This window comes from Carlito syrichta, unplaced genomic scaffold, assembly GCF_000164805.1.
Source record: "Carlito syrichta isolate Samal-C Ts95f unplaced genomic scaffold, Tarsius_syrichta-2.0.1 Scaffold306853, whole genome shotgun sequence".
NCBI lineage: Eukaryota > Metazoa > Chordata > Mammalia > Primates > Tarsiidae > Carlito > Carlito syrichta.
This window is the reverse complement of record NW_007250949.1, coordinates 471,069-490,593: the sequence shown is the minus strand read 5'-3', so window position 1 is coordinate 490,593 and position 19,525 is coordinate 471,069. Positions and strand designations below refer to the sequence as shown.

The window sequence follows — 19,525 nt, the reverse complement described above, 5'->3', positions numbered from 1 at the left end:
AGCCTGTAATCCCAGCACTTTGGGAGGCCGAGGCGAGTGGATTGCCTGAGCCCGCTGGTTTGAGACCAGCCCAGGCAACTTGGTGAGACCTTGTCTCTACAACAAATCAAAAAAATTAGCCGAGCGTGGTTGGTTCTCTTATGCCCATTGTAAGGATGAGGAAACAGGCAGAGTGGTTGTGTGACTTGTTCAAGGTCACAAATTTAGGAAGTGGTGAAGCCAAGATTTGAACACACACAGCCTGGCTCCAGAATCTGTGGGAGTCCCCCTTGCTGGCTTGTGATAGAGACAGTGCATGCGTATGGTTGGGCCTGAGACACCTCTGGCTCCAAGGCATATAAGACCAAGAAAGGAAACCTCCAGGATCCCAGCCCTTATCTTCCCATCCCACCTTGACAGAGCCTCAAAATAGCCCCAGGTGCTCCAGCCCTGCTTCCTGCTGACCTGAGCTGTTAGGGGGCTGGAAGAGGCTTCCTTGTGGGTTGCCTCAGCGGCCCTAGTGTTGGATGTGTTCTTCTAGTAAGAGGGAAATTGGCGTGCACTCCCTGGCTATCAAGATCCCAACTCTTCCGTTGACCTCCACTGTGACAAATGCCACCCCCTCTACCTTTGGGGCCTCCTTTTCCCTGTTGAGAGAGGGGGCTGGACTGGAAGATCTCCGGCATGGCTGCAGTCCCGTCTCCACACGTGATATCTAGTGAGATAAATTAGATCCCCATTCTGTGATGTCTCCAGGAGTCTCGGTTTCCCCTCCTGTAAGATGGTGTGGGTAGGCTGTAATAAACAGGTCCTGCTTCTCTGAAGAACTCAAGTTTGTCCTTGAGGCCCCGGCACAGCACCCCCGGTGGCCAGAGCAGAAGGCCTGGCTGAAGTGAAAGGATTGGGGCTGAGATTTCCCCACATCCCCTGCTGACCCGTGCTTTGGCTCCCAGGTTTTTGATGCTGGGGAAATGTTTGGGATCATGCAAGTGGAGGAGGTGGAAGAGGAAGAGGATGAGGCCACTCGGGAGGTGCAGAAAAAGCAGCCCAATCCGGGGAGTGAGCTGTGCTACAAGGTCATCGTGACCAGCGAGAGTGGGCTCCGGGCAGCTGACCCCAACAGGTAGGAGACACGTAGGAGCTGGGATGGGCACAACTGCTTCTTTCAGGGGCCTAGCTTCCTTTCAAAGAGATTCTACCAAGACTGTCACTGTTGAGAGGATGGCAATAACTGCAGACATTCCGAGCTTCCTTTAGCATCATAGACTTTCTGAGGACCGCCTTGTGGTGTGATGTGTAGCCAGCTATGTTCCCTGCAGGGCTTCAGAGTAGTGTCCGTGTCAACACAGCAGTCTCGTGGTAACTAGGTTGAATACCTCCTGGTAGTCTCACCATCACGATGGTCCTGCTACAGGATGATATGAGTTCCAATTTTGCTGGCAAGAAACAGATGGGAAGGGTTTGCTCGAGGCCACCCACTGGTTAGGGATACAGGTCTGGCTTACTCTGGAGCCCCTTCCCGGTCCTGCTGAATTGTCATCTGAGGTGGGCCCAGGAAGCATGAGGACCTGAGACCCAGAGCAGAACTGGGCCTGAACCCCAGACAGGACAGACCTGCAGGCCCCTCTGCCAAAGGCTTGTTGGAACCTTGAGGAAGAAACTTGCTTGCCTCTGAGAATCACTGGGCTTGTCAGGCAGGGATCTGGTCTTTTTTGCAGAGCTTTTCTAGCCATGAGTAGGTGCTCATCCCAGGCTCGCCTTTCCCCTTAAGTTTCGCACAGCAATCCTTCCTTTGCACTGATCTGTCCCTGCCCTGTGCCACTCAGGCCCAGAGATAGGTAACTCAGACACAGCGGCTACCCCAGGAGCCTGGGTCTCAGGCCTACAAACACACGCTGTCACCAGCCTAGGTTGAGAAGGACTGGGAATCTGGAATCTTGGGTTTGGAACCCGGCCTGTTCCTGGGCCTTTCTGAGTCTTCACTGATTGCCAGCCTCCAAAAGGCTCCTCTTTCCTCTCCCCAGCACCTGCCCATGTATGGCTTCCTTCGTTGCATTTGCCCAGGTCACCCCAAGTGCTGACTCTGGAGGCCTGGCCCTGCAGTAGCATGCGATCATCCACTCTAAGCATGAGAGCAGGAGTAAATCTTTATTTTATGATATACTGATATAAACACAATAACACCCAGCCTGAGAACTGGGTCATTTGCTGTTCCTTAGATTTTAAAAGTGGAGTGGAGTCTTGGGGCCAGGCAGGAGCTGCTTTGCCCCTCAGGCTCCTGTGTTTCTGGAGCCTCCTAATACCACAGGCTTAGGAAGCATCCCTGGTGGGCCCTGTGCCCTCTAGGGCAGGGGTGGTTGATATGACCTCAGAACTATATCAGGAGCACCTTGTTCTCTGCCTCAGCCTGTCCTGGTTTTGTGGGAGCTGTGCAGATGGCCCACCCAGGCTCTTCCAAGGAAACAAGTACGTGCAGGCTGCGGTTGTCCACATGTGTGGGGGCTTGAAGCCTCTCCCACAGAAAGGCCTCCATGCATCCAGAAGTCCAGCTGTGGGTGAACGAGCTCTATATAGCCACCCTGGTGCACGTCTGCCTGCCACTGGCCTCCCGGTGTGGAGCCTGTGCTTTCACCAAGCATCTGCCATGTGCCAGGCCCACAGGGAGCAGATGGGCAGCATGTTCTGTCCCCAGTGGCGCCAAGTCTAGTTGAGGATGCTTGACGCTAGGGATTGCTGATGTTGGTTACAAGCACTTAGCGGACAGGAGGTCTCACTTAGTGCTTGGAGCAACTTGGTGGCCCCTGCTGCCCTGTTGGAGAAGCTTGAGGAGGAAGAAGAACTTGCTCGGGGCACACAGTGAGTGGGCAGCAGAGCCAGGTCTGCCAGAGGCCCAGAGGACTCCAAAACTGGGCATGACCATGGTCTGGGGAGGCCAACTCTCACAGGTGGGATGCCAGGTCCCAGCCACAACCCTGGGCCTCTTGCTCTTCCCCTGGTCCTCTTCTCTCCCTCTCCCTTCATACCGTGCCTGCCTGGCATCTCATGTGCGGTTGGCCTGATCCTGCAGCATCTTCCTCATTGACCACGCCTGGACATGTCGTGTGGAGCACGCGCGCCAGCAGCTGCAGCAGGTGCCGGGGCTGCTGCACCGGATGGCCAACCTGATGGGCATCGAGTTCCATGGTGAGCTGCCCAGCGCAGAGGCCGTGACCATGGTACTAGAAGAGATGTGGAAGTTCAACCAGACCTACCAACTGGCCCATGGGGTAGGTGGGCAGCTGGGCCCCAGGGTGGGGGCAGACAGATGTGGCACAGGCCTCTGCTGCCCTGTGCCATTAGAGCTGGTGGGGCTGGCCACAGTGAGCAAACTCAGTTTCTCCTGGGGTCCATGAATGCCCCCTCAGTCCCATGGCTTCATAAGGAATGTTGTTACCTCTTTGCTGGGGACCCAGGTGCCCACCCGGCGTTTGAGCTCGCAGGACGCAGCCCTTTCAGACCCCTAAACTAAGAGAGCCCAAATGACTCAACTACCTCCTTCCTGATCCGTCTGATTCTGTCACTCTCTCAAAAGCCCTCAGCAGTTCCTAGCCACCCTCGGAAAAAGTGCTGAGCCTCTTCAGCAGGCCCTCAGCCACCCCCACTGGTCCCTCCAGACCCCTCTCCACACTCTCGCCCCTCACCACTCAGTTTGGGAAGAGACATATTGTTTCTCATTGTCTCAGCTTAGACGCCGCCTCTTGTAGGGTGCTTCTCAGTCTCCTCCACCCCCCAGACACACAAACTCAGGCATACCCATATGGTGTCTGGGCTGAGTGTTTTCCTTCCAAGTGCTCTTCTACCACTTGAGTTACCACTGCATTACACAGGCCCGTGTTCTCGTCTACAGGGATAGGGCTGCTGTCCAGAAGAACCTGAGGGTACAAGCGAGAGACCCTCCAAGCTCAGAGAGATGGTCATGGATGAATAGTGGTTGATGTTTGGGGGTAGGAGTTCAGGTGGTTAGGCAAATGGACAAGGGTTGCCATGTGTGCTCTGCCCACAGACGGCCGAGGAAAAGGTTCCGGTGTGGTACATCATGGATGAATTTGGCTCGCGAATCCAGCATGCAGACATGCCCAGCTTTGCCACAGCACCCTTTTTCTACATGCCCCAGCAAGTGGCCTACACGCTGCTGTGGCCCCTGAGGGACCTGGACACGGGTGGTAAGGCTAACGTCCACCTGCCCTGTCAGACGGCCCTTGGGCCCAGTTCCTCGCCATCTCCCCCTCTGATGGACACACGTGTCTTGGTGCAGAGGAGGTGACCCGGGACTTTGCCTACGGAGAGGCAGATCCTCTGATCCGGAAGTGCATGCTGCTACCCTGGGCCCCTGCTGACATGTTGGACCTCAGCTCCTCCACGCCCGAGCCTCCCACAGAGCACTACCAGGTGTGACTCCTTCTGCCTCCACCCTGGGCCTGTTTGGTGGCTTCCAAAATGTTCTTCATCCAGACACCAAATGTTGCCGAACACCAGCTGGTGCCAAGCCCTGGGCTGGTTACTGTGGGAGGTGGAGAGGAGTTTTGGGAGCATCTGAGTGACAAGGGCCCAGAGAGTGAACACAGGCTGCCTGCAGCCACACAGCTTGGAATCCAGTCCAGAACCCAAATCCTGGGGTACCTGGTATGAGACTGTGTCACAGAGGATCAAGTAGAGCTGGAGTTGCTGGCAGTCAGTGCTGCTCCTCTCGGGAGGGAAGGTGAGGCTGTGCCATGGACTTGGCTTTGGACCCTGCTCGGCCCACTTTCCTCACCTCAGTGGAGGATGGGAAGACCCTGTGTTCAAACACTACACATTTCCTGACATGCAGCAGGCCCTCGAGTAATTGCCATTGTCGTCACTGTTGTTGATTTCAAAGGTGCTTTTGGTCCCTGGGTAGCCTCTCTGTCAGGGTCCCCCAGGGCCCAGTAGAAGAGAGCTGCGGGCTAAGGGGCCAGGGTTAGCAAAGCCCTGGGGTAGGGGGAGGAAGTGGGATCTAAAGGCAGACAGCCACTGCCAGAACCTCTTTCCTCCTTCCACTGCCCTCTGATCCCTGCCACAGCTTCTCTGCAGCTGGAATCAGCCAATAAGGGAACCTGCTTAGCGGTTTGTGGGCGTGCTCTATTTCCTCTTCCTCAGTAAAATGAAGATAAATGAACACCTTCACAGTTCTATTTTTATCTTCATTTTACTGAGGAAGAGGAAACTGAGGCACAGAGAGGTTAAGTCACTTGCCAGAAGTCACACAGCTGGTGGGAGAGCTGGAGTCAGAACCAAGGGGACCTGATAACTTGTGGCCAAGGCTGCAGGCTTGCACCACCCTGGTAGAAGTTGCCGTGTTCGCACAGCGAGTGTTCACTAAGTACCTCAAGAGATTGTGAAGGAAGGATTAACCACGTTAACTGATGTAGCCTGGGGAGCACCCAGTAGCATTGTGTTTGTATGCGTGATGCCAATTGAGGGGTCAACTGTCACTTTCAGTCTGAGTCAGTGTGATTGAACTAACTGCTGAAAACAAGGAAGCCACCCTTCTTGGTGCAGAGGTATGTTTAACAGTCTCTCGAACCACCTGTACCTGACAGGTATTTAATATACATTTGCCTGAACAAGCAAGTGAATGCCTTTGTGGATGCAAGAGGAAGGATAAACACTTCCTGGTCTTGAGGTTGGTTGTTGGTGGAACATGAATTAAAGTTAGTATTTCTCCTTGGGAAGCTCTGTGCTGACTTGGAAGAGGAGAAGACAAGGCCAAACATTCCTTGTCTGAAACAGCCTTGTTTTTTTCCCATTTAGTATCAGGCCTATACTCTGGGCATTGGGGTTGCCTTTATCGGTTAGCTATGGCTGGGTAACAAATAACTCCGAAGCATAACTTAAAACAGCAAACATGTATTATCCTACACAAGTTCAGGAGTGACTTGGCTGGGTATTTCTGGCTTGGGCTGTCTCACAAGGTACACTGGCTGCCTGTGGGGGCTGTGTTACCTGAGACTCCATAGGGCTGTAGAGCTGTTTGCATGTGGCACACGCACATGCCTGGCAAGTTGTTGCTGGCGGTTGGTTGATGGAAAGCCTTGGACCCTCACCATATGGGTCTCTCCATAGGGTTGCTTGAGTGTCCTTGGGACATGGTAGCTGCTCCTCTTAGAGCTGCTTCTCTTAAAGGATCCAGGAATAAGCAAGGAGGAAGCCATGGGACCTCATGACCTAGTCTCAAAGGCAATGTTGTCTGCTTTTTTCTGTTCGTTAGAAGCAGCTCGCTAAGTCCAGCCCACACTTGGGAGATGGATTAGGTTCTGCCTTAGGAAGGGAGTAGCAAGGGTTTGTGGACATTTTTAGACCATCACACTGCTTAAGCTCCAAACAGCTTTGGGTTCCTCTAGGACCAAACAAGCCCCTCCCAGGAGAGGTTTGGCGTCTTCTCGGCCACCTGTGACTTGGGGGGTTAACATTGAGAAGATTTAAAACAATGCTTACCTTGTTCCTTTGACACCAGACTAGGGCTGTTCAGCACCTGAGAGGCTATGAGCTCCAGAATCCCAGGGTGGGGGGTGGTGAGAACCATCTGGATGCTGGGTCAGCAGCAGCTGTGAGTGGCTCACCTGAGGGCAGCCATGCACCGTGAGATCGTGGAACCCTGACGTGCCAAACAGACAGACGTGTTTATTTGCTCCCTTCATTAAGGTCTGTTTCTGCCTCCGGTGTGTTTCCTTCTAGGCCATTTTGGAGGAAAACAAGGAGAAGCTGCCACTTGCCATCAGCCCTGTGGTATACCCCCAGAACCACGTCTTCAAGTACGCAGCCCCCTCTCTGCTCGTGCTGGGGCTCATCCTCAGTTACTGTCTCCCCACTCACCACAGTTCCCACAACTTGGAACAGTGCCTGGCGCACAAGGGCATCTCTAGTTAGCTGGGGACTTGCAGTTGGGCGTGGTGGTGACGGAAATATAGGTAATCAAGTTCTTGGGATCCTAGAGAAAATGCCACAGAAAGTGGGAGCGAGCAGGACTTCGTGAAGGAAGCGGATCTTAAATTCCCAGAATAGGAGTAGACCGTGAGAATGCTGGCGATGAGTGAGGGGCCCACTGGCAGAAGCATCAGCCTGCCACTGGTCCCCACCCTGTTCTTCAGGCAGAGTGTTCACGTCCCGACTCTACTGTGCTGGGCTGCTCCACTCATCCGGATAATCTGTGCTTATTTGGTCCTGGAAACAGCTAGGCCTGTGCATGCCAGCCCTGCCCAAAAGCGGGGAGCCTATGTTGGCCGTGAATGAGCCAGGCACCTAGAAAAGGCACTGGGCTGTCGGGAGGGGCCCCTGGAGTCTACAGGTGTAGGGTGTGAGTTACCGAAGGTCAGGCCGGCAGGTCCAGGCTAGATCTCTAGCGGAAACATGGCCCCATTTAGAGGTGAGGGAGCAGAGGCAGAGATTGGCCTCTGCCTTCAAGGGAGCCCCTCCCAAGACGCCTAGAACCCTCCTCTTTGGCTGCCCAAACCTGGTCCAGCCATAAGTGGGCAACGTGCTCCACTCTTTCGCTTTCTGCCAGGTCATGGGAATCTCCTGCTGGACTCTGCTGGGCCCTTCTCCCCTTGTTTGAGGTCAGCAGCCCAGCCTGGCAGCTCGGGCTCTTGCTGAGACTCGGGCATGGCAGTGACCCCCTGCCCCGTGTCCCCCCACTTTCCCTGGGGCAGAGGCCTCATTGAGGCACTTGGCACATCCATTTGAGACTGGGAGTGTCAGCTCCATCCTTCCTTTTTTCCGCGAGGGAGGAAAGAACCAACATTTATTAGACACCTAAATTATCCTGTTTAATCCTCATGATAAATGTGGGTGGGCCATATGGTCCCATCCTATAGTTGGGGAGCCCAGGGTTGCAAGAGTACAAGTTGCCCTATCCCTCGGCAGATAAGCAGAGGGCTCTGAGGCCTGGAGCTGGGGCCAGGCTGTCTGTCAAGACTCAAGCCCTGGATTTGCTTGCGGTCTGATGAAGTTCAGGCCAGCGTGGGGAGTCGCTGAGCCAGGGCCGGTGTCTGAGCTCGGCTTGGGCCTTTTCCTGCAGGGTCTTCACGGACGTGCAGCAGGTACTCAGCAACCTCACACACCCACGCTTCACCTTCACCCAGAGCGAGGCGGATGCTGACATCCTCTTCAACTTCTCACACTTCAAAGACTACAGGTGAGGGTGCCTCCAGCCCACAGGCCACTGCCACCTTCCCGGAGTCCCAGCCTCCCCTTGAGCTCGCCACATCTGCCTCCCATCCCCAGGAGGCTCAGCCAGGAGAGGCCAGGAGTGCTGTTGAACCAGTTCCCCTGCGAGAACCTGCTGACTGTGAAGGACTGCCTGGCGTCCATCGCACGTCGGGCAGGAGGCCCTGAGGGCCCGCCCTGGCTGCCCCGAACCTTCAACCTGCGCACTGAGCTGCCCCAGTTTGTCAGCTACTTCCAGCACCGGGAAAGGCGGTGAGCCCCCCGACACAGAGCAGTCACAACCCCACCCCATCAGCTGAATACCTACTACGTAAACTGGTGCTAGGAGGTGTAGGCACTGAGCACCATGGACTGCAGTTGTCTCCCAGGGCCTCTGCCAGGGCTGCCGCTTCCTCCAGGCTGCTGCTCCCTCTGCTCCAGCAAACGAGCCCAACCTCTCAGCTCCCAGGAGACCTCAGTCGCCGGCTCTGCTGCTGGGTTCTGGGGAGGCCCTGCCGGGGAGAGCAGACCCCAGACACCACCCAGCTGGCCCTTCTGCTCCCCCAGGGGTGAGGACAACCACTGGATCTGCAAGCCCTGGAACCTGGCACGCAGCCTGGACACCCACATCACCAAGAGCCTCCACAGCATCATCCGGCACCGAGAGAGCACCCCCAAGGTGGGCCCCATACCCCACATGCCTGGTGCTCAGAGTCTGGACTGGCCACCGAGAGGTAGGGAGTCAGCACTGGGACTAGAGCCTAGTCTCTGAAGCCCCCACCTCACTGCTTCCACTGTGCCACTGCCATCAGGAGGGGGTCATGACACTTGAGGTGAGTGGAGGAGACCCTCAGTCAGAACCGGCCCATGGACAGCTGACCTGAGTTCCCAACACACTGGTAGGACTGCCTGACAGGAGCAGGTATCCAAGTTTGAACAGGGAGCTTCTTGGGGCTGCAAAGATCCCGTAGTGATGGGACATCCACAGGGAGGATTGCGGGGCACAGGAGCACCTGTGCCATGGCTGCAGCCGGAGACGTGTACATGGGCAGAGGCCGGAAGGAAATGCACTCCAGGGACAGTCATGGGGACTGGGCAGTGGAGTGGGGTGGGTGGAGTTATGGGTGAGAATTTGTACTCCATGTTCAAAACCTGAAAACCAGTGGGATTTTTTTCTTCAATTACAGTAGAGATGAATTTATAGAATGTGCTGCAACCTAGGCAGGGATTGAAAGGGCAGGAGGAGTGGAGGGCAGCTGCGGCTGTGTCTTACTGGCGCTGGGTGCAGAGCCCCTCTGAGGACACAGGAGAGGAGACCCCTCGTGGTTCTGTGTGCTCTGGTGGGCTGTGGGAGCCCCAAAGGACTCTGTCCTGGCACGGGATAAGGACCACCAGTGAGCCCACATCCTTCTCCTTCAGGTTGTGTCCAAGTACATTGAAAGTCCAGTCCTGTTCCTTCGAGAAGACGTGGGGAAGGTCAAGTTTGACGTCCGCTACATCGTGCTGCTGCGGTCAGTGAAGCCCCTGAGGTTGTTTGTGTATGATGTGTTCTGGCTGCGGTTTTCTAACCGGTAAGTGGGGACTAACTGGGTCCTGGGTCCGGGAGCTGGTGACCAGGTGGGGGAAGGGGTGGGTATTGGGCCCCACCTGACTTGGGATCAGAAAGCCTTGTTGGAACTTTCCCTCATCACTCACATGGCAGGTGGCCACTCAGAGCCTGTGTCCTCAGTGGCAAATGGCAGTGACTTGACCTGCCTACTTCAGAGTTTCCAAGTCATCCACAGTAGCAGATGTGAACGTTCTTCATAAAATGGGCACCAACATGTGAGAATCAGGATGATATTTTATGAACCTACAGAGACTTCACAGCACATCACTCGCCTTGATCCCAACTCAGCGGGGCCTGCGACTGCCCCACTGCACAGATGAGGGAACTGGCGCCCAGCCAGGACAGCAAGCAGTTCTGCCCCGAGCCCCCCAGCCAGGAAGGTTCAGTCAGTGATGCCTCCCACACAGGGAAGAGGCCAGCTCTGGCTCCAGAATCCATGCATGTGTCTGCTTATCTTCCAGGCCCTTTGCACTCAACGACCTGGATGACTACGAGAAGCATTTCACAGTCATGAACTATGACCCGGATGTGGTACTTAAGCAGGTAGGGCCTGTCAGGACCCAGGTGGGGGTTCACATGGAGATCAGTGCAGACCCAACCCCACCCGCCATCATGCCTGCCTCCTGGGGAGGCTGGGTGCATGGGCCAGTTCCAAGGAGCTGCCTTCTAAGTTCTCGCTTTCGTGTTTAAAGCAGCCATGATGAGCCAGGTTCAGGAACTGTATTGTCCCAGGTAGTCCTTCCTGTAGCACCGAGGAGCACTTGAGCTGTTTGAGATAATGGGGGATGGGAAGGCATTCCCCCATGGCTGCCTCAGCAGGAAAAACAGACTGCGTGAAGAGCACCAGGGAGGGTTGGAATTTGTGGCCCCCAGAAATGCCTGGTCCCCTCTGGAGACAGGACCGATGCAGGCTGTGTGAGGTCTGGCCCTGTGCACACCTGGTTTTGCTGCCTGCTGGCCTGTGATCCTGCCTGGGTTGGGGACCTCCTGTCTTCCCTGGCCCTGTTACTGAGCAGTGCCACATGCAGGGGCCCTCAGTGAGTGGCGGCCGCACCTTCTGGGCACCTGGGGCATCAGGGCAAAGCCCTTCCAAGGTGAGGATGAGAAACCAGAGCTGGCCAAGTCACTGGGAATAGGTAGGCACAGCCTGCACTGAAGTGAGAAGTCAGCTTGGTACGGAACCCGGAAAGGAGAATAGATCATTGTCAGAAAGTCCTCTCAGACCCGCAAACAGAGCATCAAGCACACACCTGTCCACACTGCCTAACGCCAGGCTTGCGGGTGCCATGGCACCCTGCCCGACCTTCCCCCTCTCCTGAGCGTGTAATGTTCACTCCCAGGCTTCTCTCAATTCTTTTCAGCATGAGCATGTCCCTAGCAATTCAAATACTGTTCCGCCTGTTGAGGTTTTCATGGAAGTATCCTCTTATTGAGCACATACCCCTGCCACTGTCCTGACTTGCTGAACGTGTGTGCTCTATTGTTGGAAGCACGGCTGCTGTTCCTGGCTCTTCACTCGTGGGACACCTAGCTAAGCCCGTGTCTGAGGAGTCCTCTAGGAGGACGCGTGGAAAGGACCCTGCTGCCTGTGTCTGGCAGTCCTGTAGCTTCTTGTTCCTCCTTTCGATTGTGTTGAAATCCCCTAAGACTCCAGAAGAACCTTCCCCTCTTGTGTGCAGGGGTCATCTGAGAGTTAATGTCCTCTGAACCCTATGCATGAGGACACGTGTCCAGCAGACCATAAACATTGGGTTTTCATAGGGGGCCTGTTTTGGCTTGTCCTCTGGAAGAAGCCTGAGCCAACTGCCACCCTACTTGTGTATGTTTTGGGTAAGACCTTGAGCCTGAAAAGACAACTGGTGCTCAGTGGGGCACAGGCTGGCCCTGCCAACTGGGGGCCATACTCATCTCCTTTGCACTGTGAGGATGAGCACTGACCTAGGCCTTACAGCCTCTCAAGCATCTCACTTGAGCCTCACAGCAGCCCTGCAAAGTCAGTTTTCTGGGGAGGGTGCATTCTCCCATTTCATAGAGGACACTGAGGCTCAGAGAAGTTAATCCATTAGTCCAAAGTCACACGGTAAGATCTACAGCCCAAACCCAGTCTCCTGCCTCTAATTTGTGCCCTAAAGGACTGGGGCCAGGTGTTCTCTCCTGTAACCCCCAGCGAATGTCAGAGGTTCCTGGTCAAGGCAGCGGCAGGCCTCCCCTTCCCTACCCAGAAGAGGCCTGAGCAGAGTGTGACAGGCTCTGTGTCTGTTGCAGGTTCATTATAATGAATTCATCCCTGAATTTGAGAAGCAATACCCAGAGTTTCCCTGGGTTGGCGTCCAGGTGAGTCCTGTGCATTCCAGGGAGGGGGTGTCAGATCCCAGGCTGGGGGCCCTGTAGGAGCTGCCCCTTCCCTCTCGGCTGATATAGCCTGGATAGGGTCTTTGCCTCCTCTGGGTGGTCCTCCTTCCACTGACGCTGGTGAGGGAGATGGCATGGGCTCCCATCCCTCCCATTCTGGCCTTGTGGGGGCTCCTCAGAGGGAGAGATCACCAGGAGGGGCTTTTAGGGCACTCCTAGCACAGCCAGATGGTAGTGGGCTCTGTGTGCCCCCAGCATCCCGGCCCTTGGAGACAGGCTGGGCCTTCACATCCTATAGCAGCCTCTCGAGTGCTGCTCTGAGCTCTTCACTGCAGCGGGTACCGCAGGGACAAGGCGCAGGGTTCAGGCAGATTTGCAGAAAGTGAATCCAGGTGAGGGGCAAGTGTCAGGCAGAAGTGACCACAGCCAGGTCTAGAAACACAAAGGTGTGGGAGGGGTGACTCAGGTCACGTGGGAACCAGGTTCTAGCAGGGGCAGCAAACCCTGTGTCAAGAGACTGCCCTGGGTAGCTAGTCCCAATACTGGGGCCAAGCAGGCTGTGTGACAGCCACCCCCATCCCCAGGCTGAGATCTTCCAGGCCTTTACGGAGCTGTTCCAGTTGGCCTGTGCCAAGCCACCGCCCCTGGGCCTCTGCGACTACCCCTCATCCCGGGCCATGTATGCCGTCGACCTCATGCTGAAGTGGAACGACCATTCAGATGGTGAGAGGAACTTCCCCATGCTCTGAACCGAGCTGACAGCCCTGCCTAGCTGGCCACGCCCCAGGAGAGCAGGGTGGGGTGCCGTAGGAGAGAGTTCACAGGACAGAAACCCGTGTACAAGGCACCCCATCCCCCACACTGCCCTAGCCAGACCTCAGTGTCAGAACCCCTCCACCCCATCCTACCCCACCCCTGCATCTCTGCTTCTTTTTGACTAAACTGAACATCTGAGCCAGAAGGATGCACTCTCACCCTACAGCAGGAGGCAACTGCAGCCTCTCCTTGAGAGACAGACATCTGGCCAGGCCACCCAAAAAGCCAGGAAACCCGAGTTCTAGGCCCTGCCCTGCCTGCCTGCTGTGGGGGCTGGAGCCCAGGTCCACACCCTCCCAGCCTTCTCGGGGTCCCCAGACCATCCCCTGGGAGGGAGGTGCAGATGAGCCTTATACCCACTCTGCTCTCTGCCATCAGGGAAGCGGGTGATGCAGCCGCAGATCCTGGAAGTGAACTTCAACCCTGACTGTGAGCGAGCCTGCCGGTACCACCCCACCTTCTTCAATGATGTCTTCAGCACCTTATTTCTGGACCAGCCCAGCAACTGCCATGTCACCTGCCTCGCCTAGGCACTCGCTGTCCCTGCACCCTGTGCTTAGGGAAGGGTTCTAACCTCTGTCTTACGAGCTGCTTCTGCAAAGGCCCCAGGACCTCCCCTCCCTTCCTCAAGTCAGCGTCCGCCCCAGGCCTCTATCTTTCTAAGCCATTGTCCAGGCCTCCCACCCTGGGAGCACAGGGTCTTCCCCCTGTGGGTCAGAGCAGGACAGTGACAGCGTCTCTAAGGCAGGGTACCACCCCAAGGCCCTGCCCACACCCCCACCACCATCTAGGCATTGATGAGTCTCCAACTCAGACAAGGGCTTTACTCCTGGTATCAAGAGTTCCCAGGCCGTCTGCCCCAGAGCGTGTTGGGGAGAGAGAGGGTCTTGGGCGCAGGGAGGTGTTCCTCAGGAACAGGGTTCTACAGGGAAGCATTTGGGAACCCTGCATCAAATAAGGCCAAGCAGGCTTCTGTTCCAGAGTCTCTGCTCTCATGCATTGGAATGCCCCTGGAACAGGTACAGGGCCCCACACTGCACCCACAAGGCTCTGTGTGACAGGTGTCCCGGAACAGCCTGGCGAACTCGTCCACCAAGCCCACCTTATCACCCATCCCCAGCTGGACCAGAACTTTCACCAGCAAACCTCCCGCTGGGCACATAAACCGTCTTGATACCGTTGTTGAGGGTCACAGACCTACTCTCACCAAGGGAAGCGGTCTGTCAGGGCCCCCATCGTCCCAGTGACCTCCCTGCTCACTGGGCACTCCATGGTGTCCCACTCTTGTCTGGGACCCTCTGGTGAGGGGGACTCAGGGCCAAGTGTGGGTGGCAGAGCGCCAGGCAATAGGTGATAGAAGAAGATTCTGAGGAAGTTTAGGTTAAGTCAGGTGCCATCTTCAGGGTCTATAGTCACAATGTTGGCTTTTTGTTATTTTTTTTTTTATGGGAGAAACATACAATTCTAATTCTTTCCTAGTTCTGTTTCTGAAATTTGGAGACAGCTGTCAGTGTTTTGTAGCCACAGTGCACTTAGGCCCGGCTCACAGGTTGTACTTGGTCTGGCTCCCCAGGCAGGTGTGAGATGCTTCCAGAACCTTCTGGTGTGCAGGAAGGTGGGGCTGGGCATGGGGATGATTACTGTTTAAAGCTAAGAGTGATCCTTCTTGTGACAAAGATACACACAATGCTGGTTCCCCTCAGTGTCTGTCTGGGCAGGTCTGCCACCCTCTGTTAAGGACAGCCTCGCCCTTCCTGACGGGAGCCACCCTCTGGGCTCCCAGGATCTGCAGGCATCCTGTCCTGCCTCAGTTCTCACTTTGTGTTGCAATAAATGCCACCTTCTTTCATTTCTGCCTTCCTTTCTCTTGGGGCCCTGGAGCTGCAGGCTCAGCCTGGTATATCCCCCCTGCTGTTGCCACAAAAAAAAAAAAAAATACCAAGAAGTCACCTTGAGAAGCAGAGGAGGAATAGGATGGCCTTTCAGCCTCCCAATCCCCACCTCAAGTTTGACTTCCCGCACTTGTTCTGTTTTGATGGGGGGGCACCATCAAGGCTGAAGCCTGTGTCAGCCCCGCTGTGAGTGCCCAGGACCCTCGGTCATCATGCGAGCCCCAAACCCTGGAAAGGCGTTCTCCCCACACTTGCCTTGTCCTGGCAAGGGGCTGTGAAAACCTAACCCTGGCTCCTGGGGTGTTCTGCGGGCTGCTGCAGGGCAGGTGGCAGTGGCACCACCTGGTGGCCCCGGAGATTATACCGTGGAAGCAGAGTGCCTTGCTGGTAAGGGAAACACTCCGGACAGATGTCCCCGCTGGCTGTGTCCAGAGCCTAACAGGTGTTACTCTTGTTTCTTCCCGTTCACTTAAAACCCGATTCCCAGGAGCAGGCAGGGACAGCCCCTGGAATCAGGACCACATGGCCCAGGCTTTCCCTGATTATAACGTGGGGTTCTGCATCCCTAGGTGTCCTTGCACCTCTGGTCAGGGCAGAGAGACACCCTCCCCTGAAGGCTATCAACTAGGGACTCCATGCACCGGAATTCCAGTCAGTCACCTCTAAAAGCCGAGGTAGTTGCCCTGGAGATGATGCTTACCCCATCTCTCCTCATACTCATTTATACCCAAGTCACTCTATTTTAAGATTACTTAAGGCAGTGCGGTGGCTCATGCCTGTAATTCCAGCACTTTGGAAGACTGAGGTGAGAGGATTGCTTGAGCCCAGGAAGTCATGACCACAGTGACCCTCGATCATGCCACTGCCCTCCAGCCTGGACAACAGAGTGAGACTGACTCAAAAAAGTCAAAGGATGCTTCAAGAGCTAGAATGTGCCAGTGATGGACATTTGAAATTGACCGAAAAGAGTCCCCAGAGTAATATTGATTGTATCAAAGTTCTCCAGGGCACCACACAGGAGAAATTCAGCAGGTAAAGCTTGAGATGCTGACAGTAAAATTTAGAAACTTGGAAAGCATCCTTGGTGATTTTCTGTGGCCACAAAATGCACCCGAGATTGCAGCTGTCATGCAGCAGGCAGTAGCATCGTTGAGTCTCAGCACAACAGAGGTCCAGAGTGGCCTGCCACAAAGTTGAAGTCACTGTTGCCTCTGTGCTGATGACCACCCAGCCAAGCCTTCCCGAATTGTGTGTAAGACCTGGGATTGTGTCCTGAGTGGTTGGTTGACTTATAGGGGGAAGTTGGTGCTTGGGGTCCAGACCTCAACCTTGTGAAGTAGCTCCAGGCAAGAGTGCAGACCAGAAGGACTTAACCAGTGAGGTGTGGATTTCCCTATTAAGCCAACATAGAAACTGCCAGAAGCCCAGAACCCCTAATGGATGATGATGGCAAATTGCTAACAGGGTCCTCACCCTCCAGTGCTCCAACAAGTGTCTGCACAAAGCTCTGGAGGAATTAAACTGACCATCTTGGAGAACTTTAGAAATACATTAATAAAAAGGCTGGCTGCAGGGGCTCACACCTGTAATCCCTGCACTTTGGGAGGCAGAGGTAGGAGTGTTGCTTAAGGCGAGGAGTTTGAGACCAGCCTGGGCAACATAGTAAGACCTTGTCTCTACAAAAAAATATATATATATATCAACAAATTAGCTGGCATGCACTATCCCAGCTACTCAGGAAGCTGAAGCAGCAGGGTCACTTGAGCTCAGGAGGTTGGGGCTATGGTGAGCCATGGTCATAACACTGCACTCCAGCCTGGGTGGCAATGAGACCCTGACTCAAAAAAAAAAAAGACATTAATAAAAAGGATAAGCCGGGCTCGGTGGCTCAGCCTGTAATCCCAGCACTTTGGGAAGCTGAGGTGAGTGGATTGCCTGAGCCCGCGGGTTCAAGACCCGCCTGGGCAACTTGTCAAGACCTCATCTCTACAATAAATAAAAAATTAGCCGGGCGTGGTAGCACGTGCCTGTAGTTCCAGATACTTGGAAGACTGAGGCGGAAGGATCGCCGGAGCCCAGCAGGTCGAGGCTGCGGTGGCCCCGCTCTGGGCGACAGAGTGAAACTCTGACTCAAAAACAAAAAAAAAACATTGCCGGGCTCGGTGGCTCAACCTGTAATCCCACGCCTTTGGGAGGCTGAGGTGAGTGGATTGCCTGAGCCCGCGGGTTCGAGACCCGCCTGGGCAGGTGAGACCTCACCTCTACAATAAAATCAAAAAATTAGCTGGGCGTGGTAGCACGTGCCTGTAATTCCTGCTACTCGGAAGGCTGAAGTGGAAGGATCGCCAGAGCCCAGCAGGTCGAGGCTGCGGTGGCCAGGAGCGGCCACTGCACTCCAGTCTGAGCGACAGAGTGAGACTCCCACTCAAAACAAACAAACAAACAAAAGGATATACCAAGGGTTCCCCAGTGTACTCTTCTGTGCTCATGAAGAATGTGGGCTGGCCAGAGGGTCAGCTGAGGGCCCATGGCCCAGAAGCTGCTGGAACCCTGCAGAGCCTATGTTGGACATCAAATTCTCCTAGAGGCTGGTGTCAGGTATGGCTTCGTGGCAGCCTGGGACAGAGCCACCCCATCTCTCAGAAGAATGCAGTCACCTGTCTTCATCCATCCTCTGTAAGTGAAGTCACCTCTGAATGTGCGGTGGGAAGAAAGATCTCCATGAACTTCTATCAACCACCAGAAACAAAACCAAAGATAAGCCCAGCAGGTTGGGCCTGGCCAAGGGGAGGAAGCTGCAGCCTTGGTCCCACCAGCCGCCATACAGGTGTAGTGACCCGTGACAGGACAGAGGAGCGACCTGTTCAGGCGCCGCCCAGCTCTGTCCTGGGTAAAACCAGGTAAGGGTTCTGCTTGGGGCAGGGCAGAGCCAGGTGCTGGATGCTGGTTGTGGGCCCAGCCATTCAGCAGCCTGGACTGGGTTGTCCTACAGCCATGGGAAGTGGGCAGGACCCCCTCGCTCAGCCCAGCCCGGTGTGCCAGTGTGGGTTCTAGGGTCAGACCTGGGGCTGCTCCCCGCTAGGCTGACCTCCTCACCTTCTGCAGAGTCTCGGGAACGTCCTAGTGAGTGGGGAAGCCCCGGCTGAGTCCAGACAGACCCAGCAGCAGAATAAGCCCCTGCACGGCCCGGCCCACATGGCCAGGGGTCCCAACAAAAGGCCATGGTGCAGGAGACTAAAAACTTTATTTGGTTTATAAAACTCCACATCCCGAGAGCATGCTCTGAGCATTGCAGAAAGTGCAGAGCGGTTCTTCGCCTGAGCTCAGCCATGACCACCTCTGAAGCTGCTGCTGGCCCCCTGAGCCGAGACGCGGACAGACCAGCAAGCCCAGGGGCCATGAAAGCGTGATGGCCACCACCGTGGATGGCACCTCCTGGTGGCAGCTGTGGTCCTCAGGGGGCTGGCCACTCACTCCGGGAGCCGCCGGCTCCCACGCCAGCCGCGGTTGTCACGCCATACACAGTAGTTGAGCGTGGCTGCAAAGGCCAGCCAGGCCAGGTAGGGGTAGAGCAGGCGGGCAGCCGGCGGGCTCACTCGGTGCCAGGCCACGGTCGTGGCTGCTGCTACCCCGCCCAGCAGCAGGAGGTCCACCAGGCCCTGCAGAGACACAGAAGGGAGGACGAGGGGCCTGAGGCTCCAGGTCCAGACACGTGCACGTCCCCGCAGCCCACCCGCCGGCTGGATGTGGGAGTTAAGAGCCCCCACACCCCCACGCCACCCTTGAGTGACCCCGCCAAGCCTCCCCTGCCTAGGCTCAGTTTTACTCTCATTTGTGAAATGGAAACAGTCCTTCTCGCCTGACCCACGTCGTGTGCGGGCTGCACGTGACGGGCCTGAAGTAGTAGCTTGGGGACCTCGCACATCCCTTCCCCTGTCTGAGCTCGGGGCCTCCACTGAGGCAGCCCCAACCCCCCAGTGACCACAAGGACGAAACAGACCCTCACTGTAAACTGTCAGCTACTGTCCCCGAGAGATGACGAGAGTGGGGCCACACCTCCTGTGGTGTGGTCTCTGCTCCAAGGTCTCAGTAAGAATCATTTTATTTTTATTTTTATTTATTTATTTTTTTTGAGTTGGAATCTCACTCTGTTGCCCAGACTGGAGTGCAGTGGCCGCTCCCGGCCACCGCAGCCTCGACCTGCTGGGCTCTGGCGATCCTTCCGCCTCAGCCTTCCAAGTAGCCGGAATTACAGGCATGCGCTACCACGCCCGGCTGATTTTTTGATTTATTGTAGAGATGAGATCTCGCTGCCCAGGCGGGTCTCGAACCCGCGGGCTCAGGCAATCCACTCACCTCAGCCTCCCAAAGGCGCGGGATTACAGTTTGAGCCACCGAGCCCGGCTGAAGAATAATTTTAAAAGAGAAGCTAGGGTCGGGCTCGGTGGCTCAGCCTGTAATCCCAGCACTTTGGGAGGCCGAGGTGAGTGGATGGCCTGAGCCCGTGGGGTCGAGATCCGCCCGGGCAACTTGGCGAGACCTCATCTCTAATAAATCGAAAAAAAATTAGCCGGGTGTGGTAGTGCATGCCTGTAGTTCTGGCTACTCGGAAGGCTGAAGTGGAAGGATCGCTGGAGCCCAGCGGGTCGAGGCTGTGGTGGCCGGGAGCGGCCAC

General features: G+C 55.7%; 2 protein-coding genes across 2 annotated transcripts in view; one reads left to right on the top strand and one right to left on the bottom strand.

Moving 5' to 3' along the window:
- Positions 1–935: 935 nt before the first annotated feature.
- TTLL12 (tubulin tyrosine ligase like 12) lies at positions 936–14,014 on the top strand. The gene is made up of 13 exons (XM_021715220.1): positions 936–1,102; positions 3,047–3,245; positions 4,022–4,181; positions 4,274–4,407; positions 6,715–6,791; positions 8,054–8,170; positions 8,260–8,454; positions 8,749–8,860; positions 9,601–9,752; positions 10,252–10,333; positions 12,056–12,124; positions 12,727–12,865; positions 13,337–14,014. The coding sequence occupies exons 1-13, from the start codon at positions 951–953 to the stop codon at positions 13,486–13,488; spliced, it is 1,740 nt and encodes a 579-aa protein (XP_021570895.1). The 5' UTR covers positions 936–950; the 3' UTR covers positions 13,489–14,014.
- A 4,061-nt stretch (positions 14,015–18,075) lies between these two features.
- The window catches only part of TSPO (translocator protein), a 4,281-nt gene continuing 2,831 nt past the window's right edge, over positions 18,076–19,525 (bottom strand). The window contains exon 3 of the mRNA XM_008063460.1: positions 18,076–18,509. Coding sequence (XP_008061651.1) covers positions 18,321–18,509 — 189 coding nt within the window. The 3' untranslated portion in view covers positions 18,076–18,320. The remainder of the gene's footprint in view (positions 18,510–19,525) is intronic.

Excerpts from the sequence above, each read along its gene's own strand:
- TTLL12 (XM_021715220.1), top strand. The coding sequence starts at position 951 with ATGTTTGGGATCATGCAAGTGGAGGAGGTGGAAGAGGAAGAGGATGAG. Across the intron at positions 8,861-9,600 it reads ACCGAGAGAGCACCCCCAAG|GTTGTGTCCAAGTACATTGA; the intron begins GTGGGCCCCATA and ends CTTCTCCTTCAG. Across the intron at positions 12,866-13,336 it reads GTGGAACGACCATTCAGATG|GGAAGCGGGTGATGCAGCCG; the intron begins GTGAGAGGAACT and ends CTCTGCCATCAG.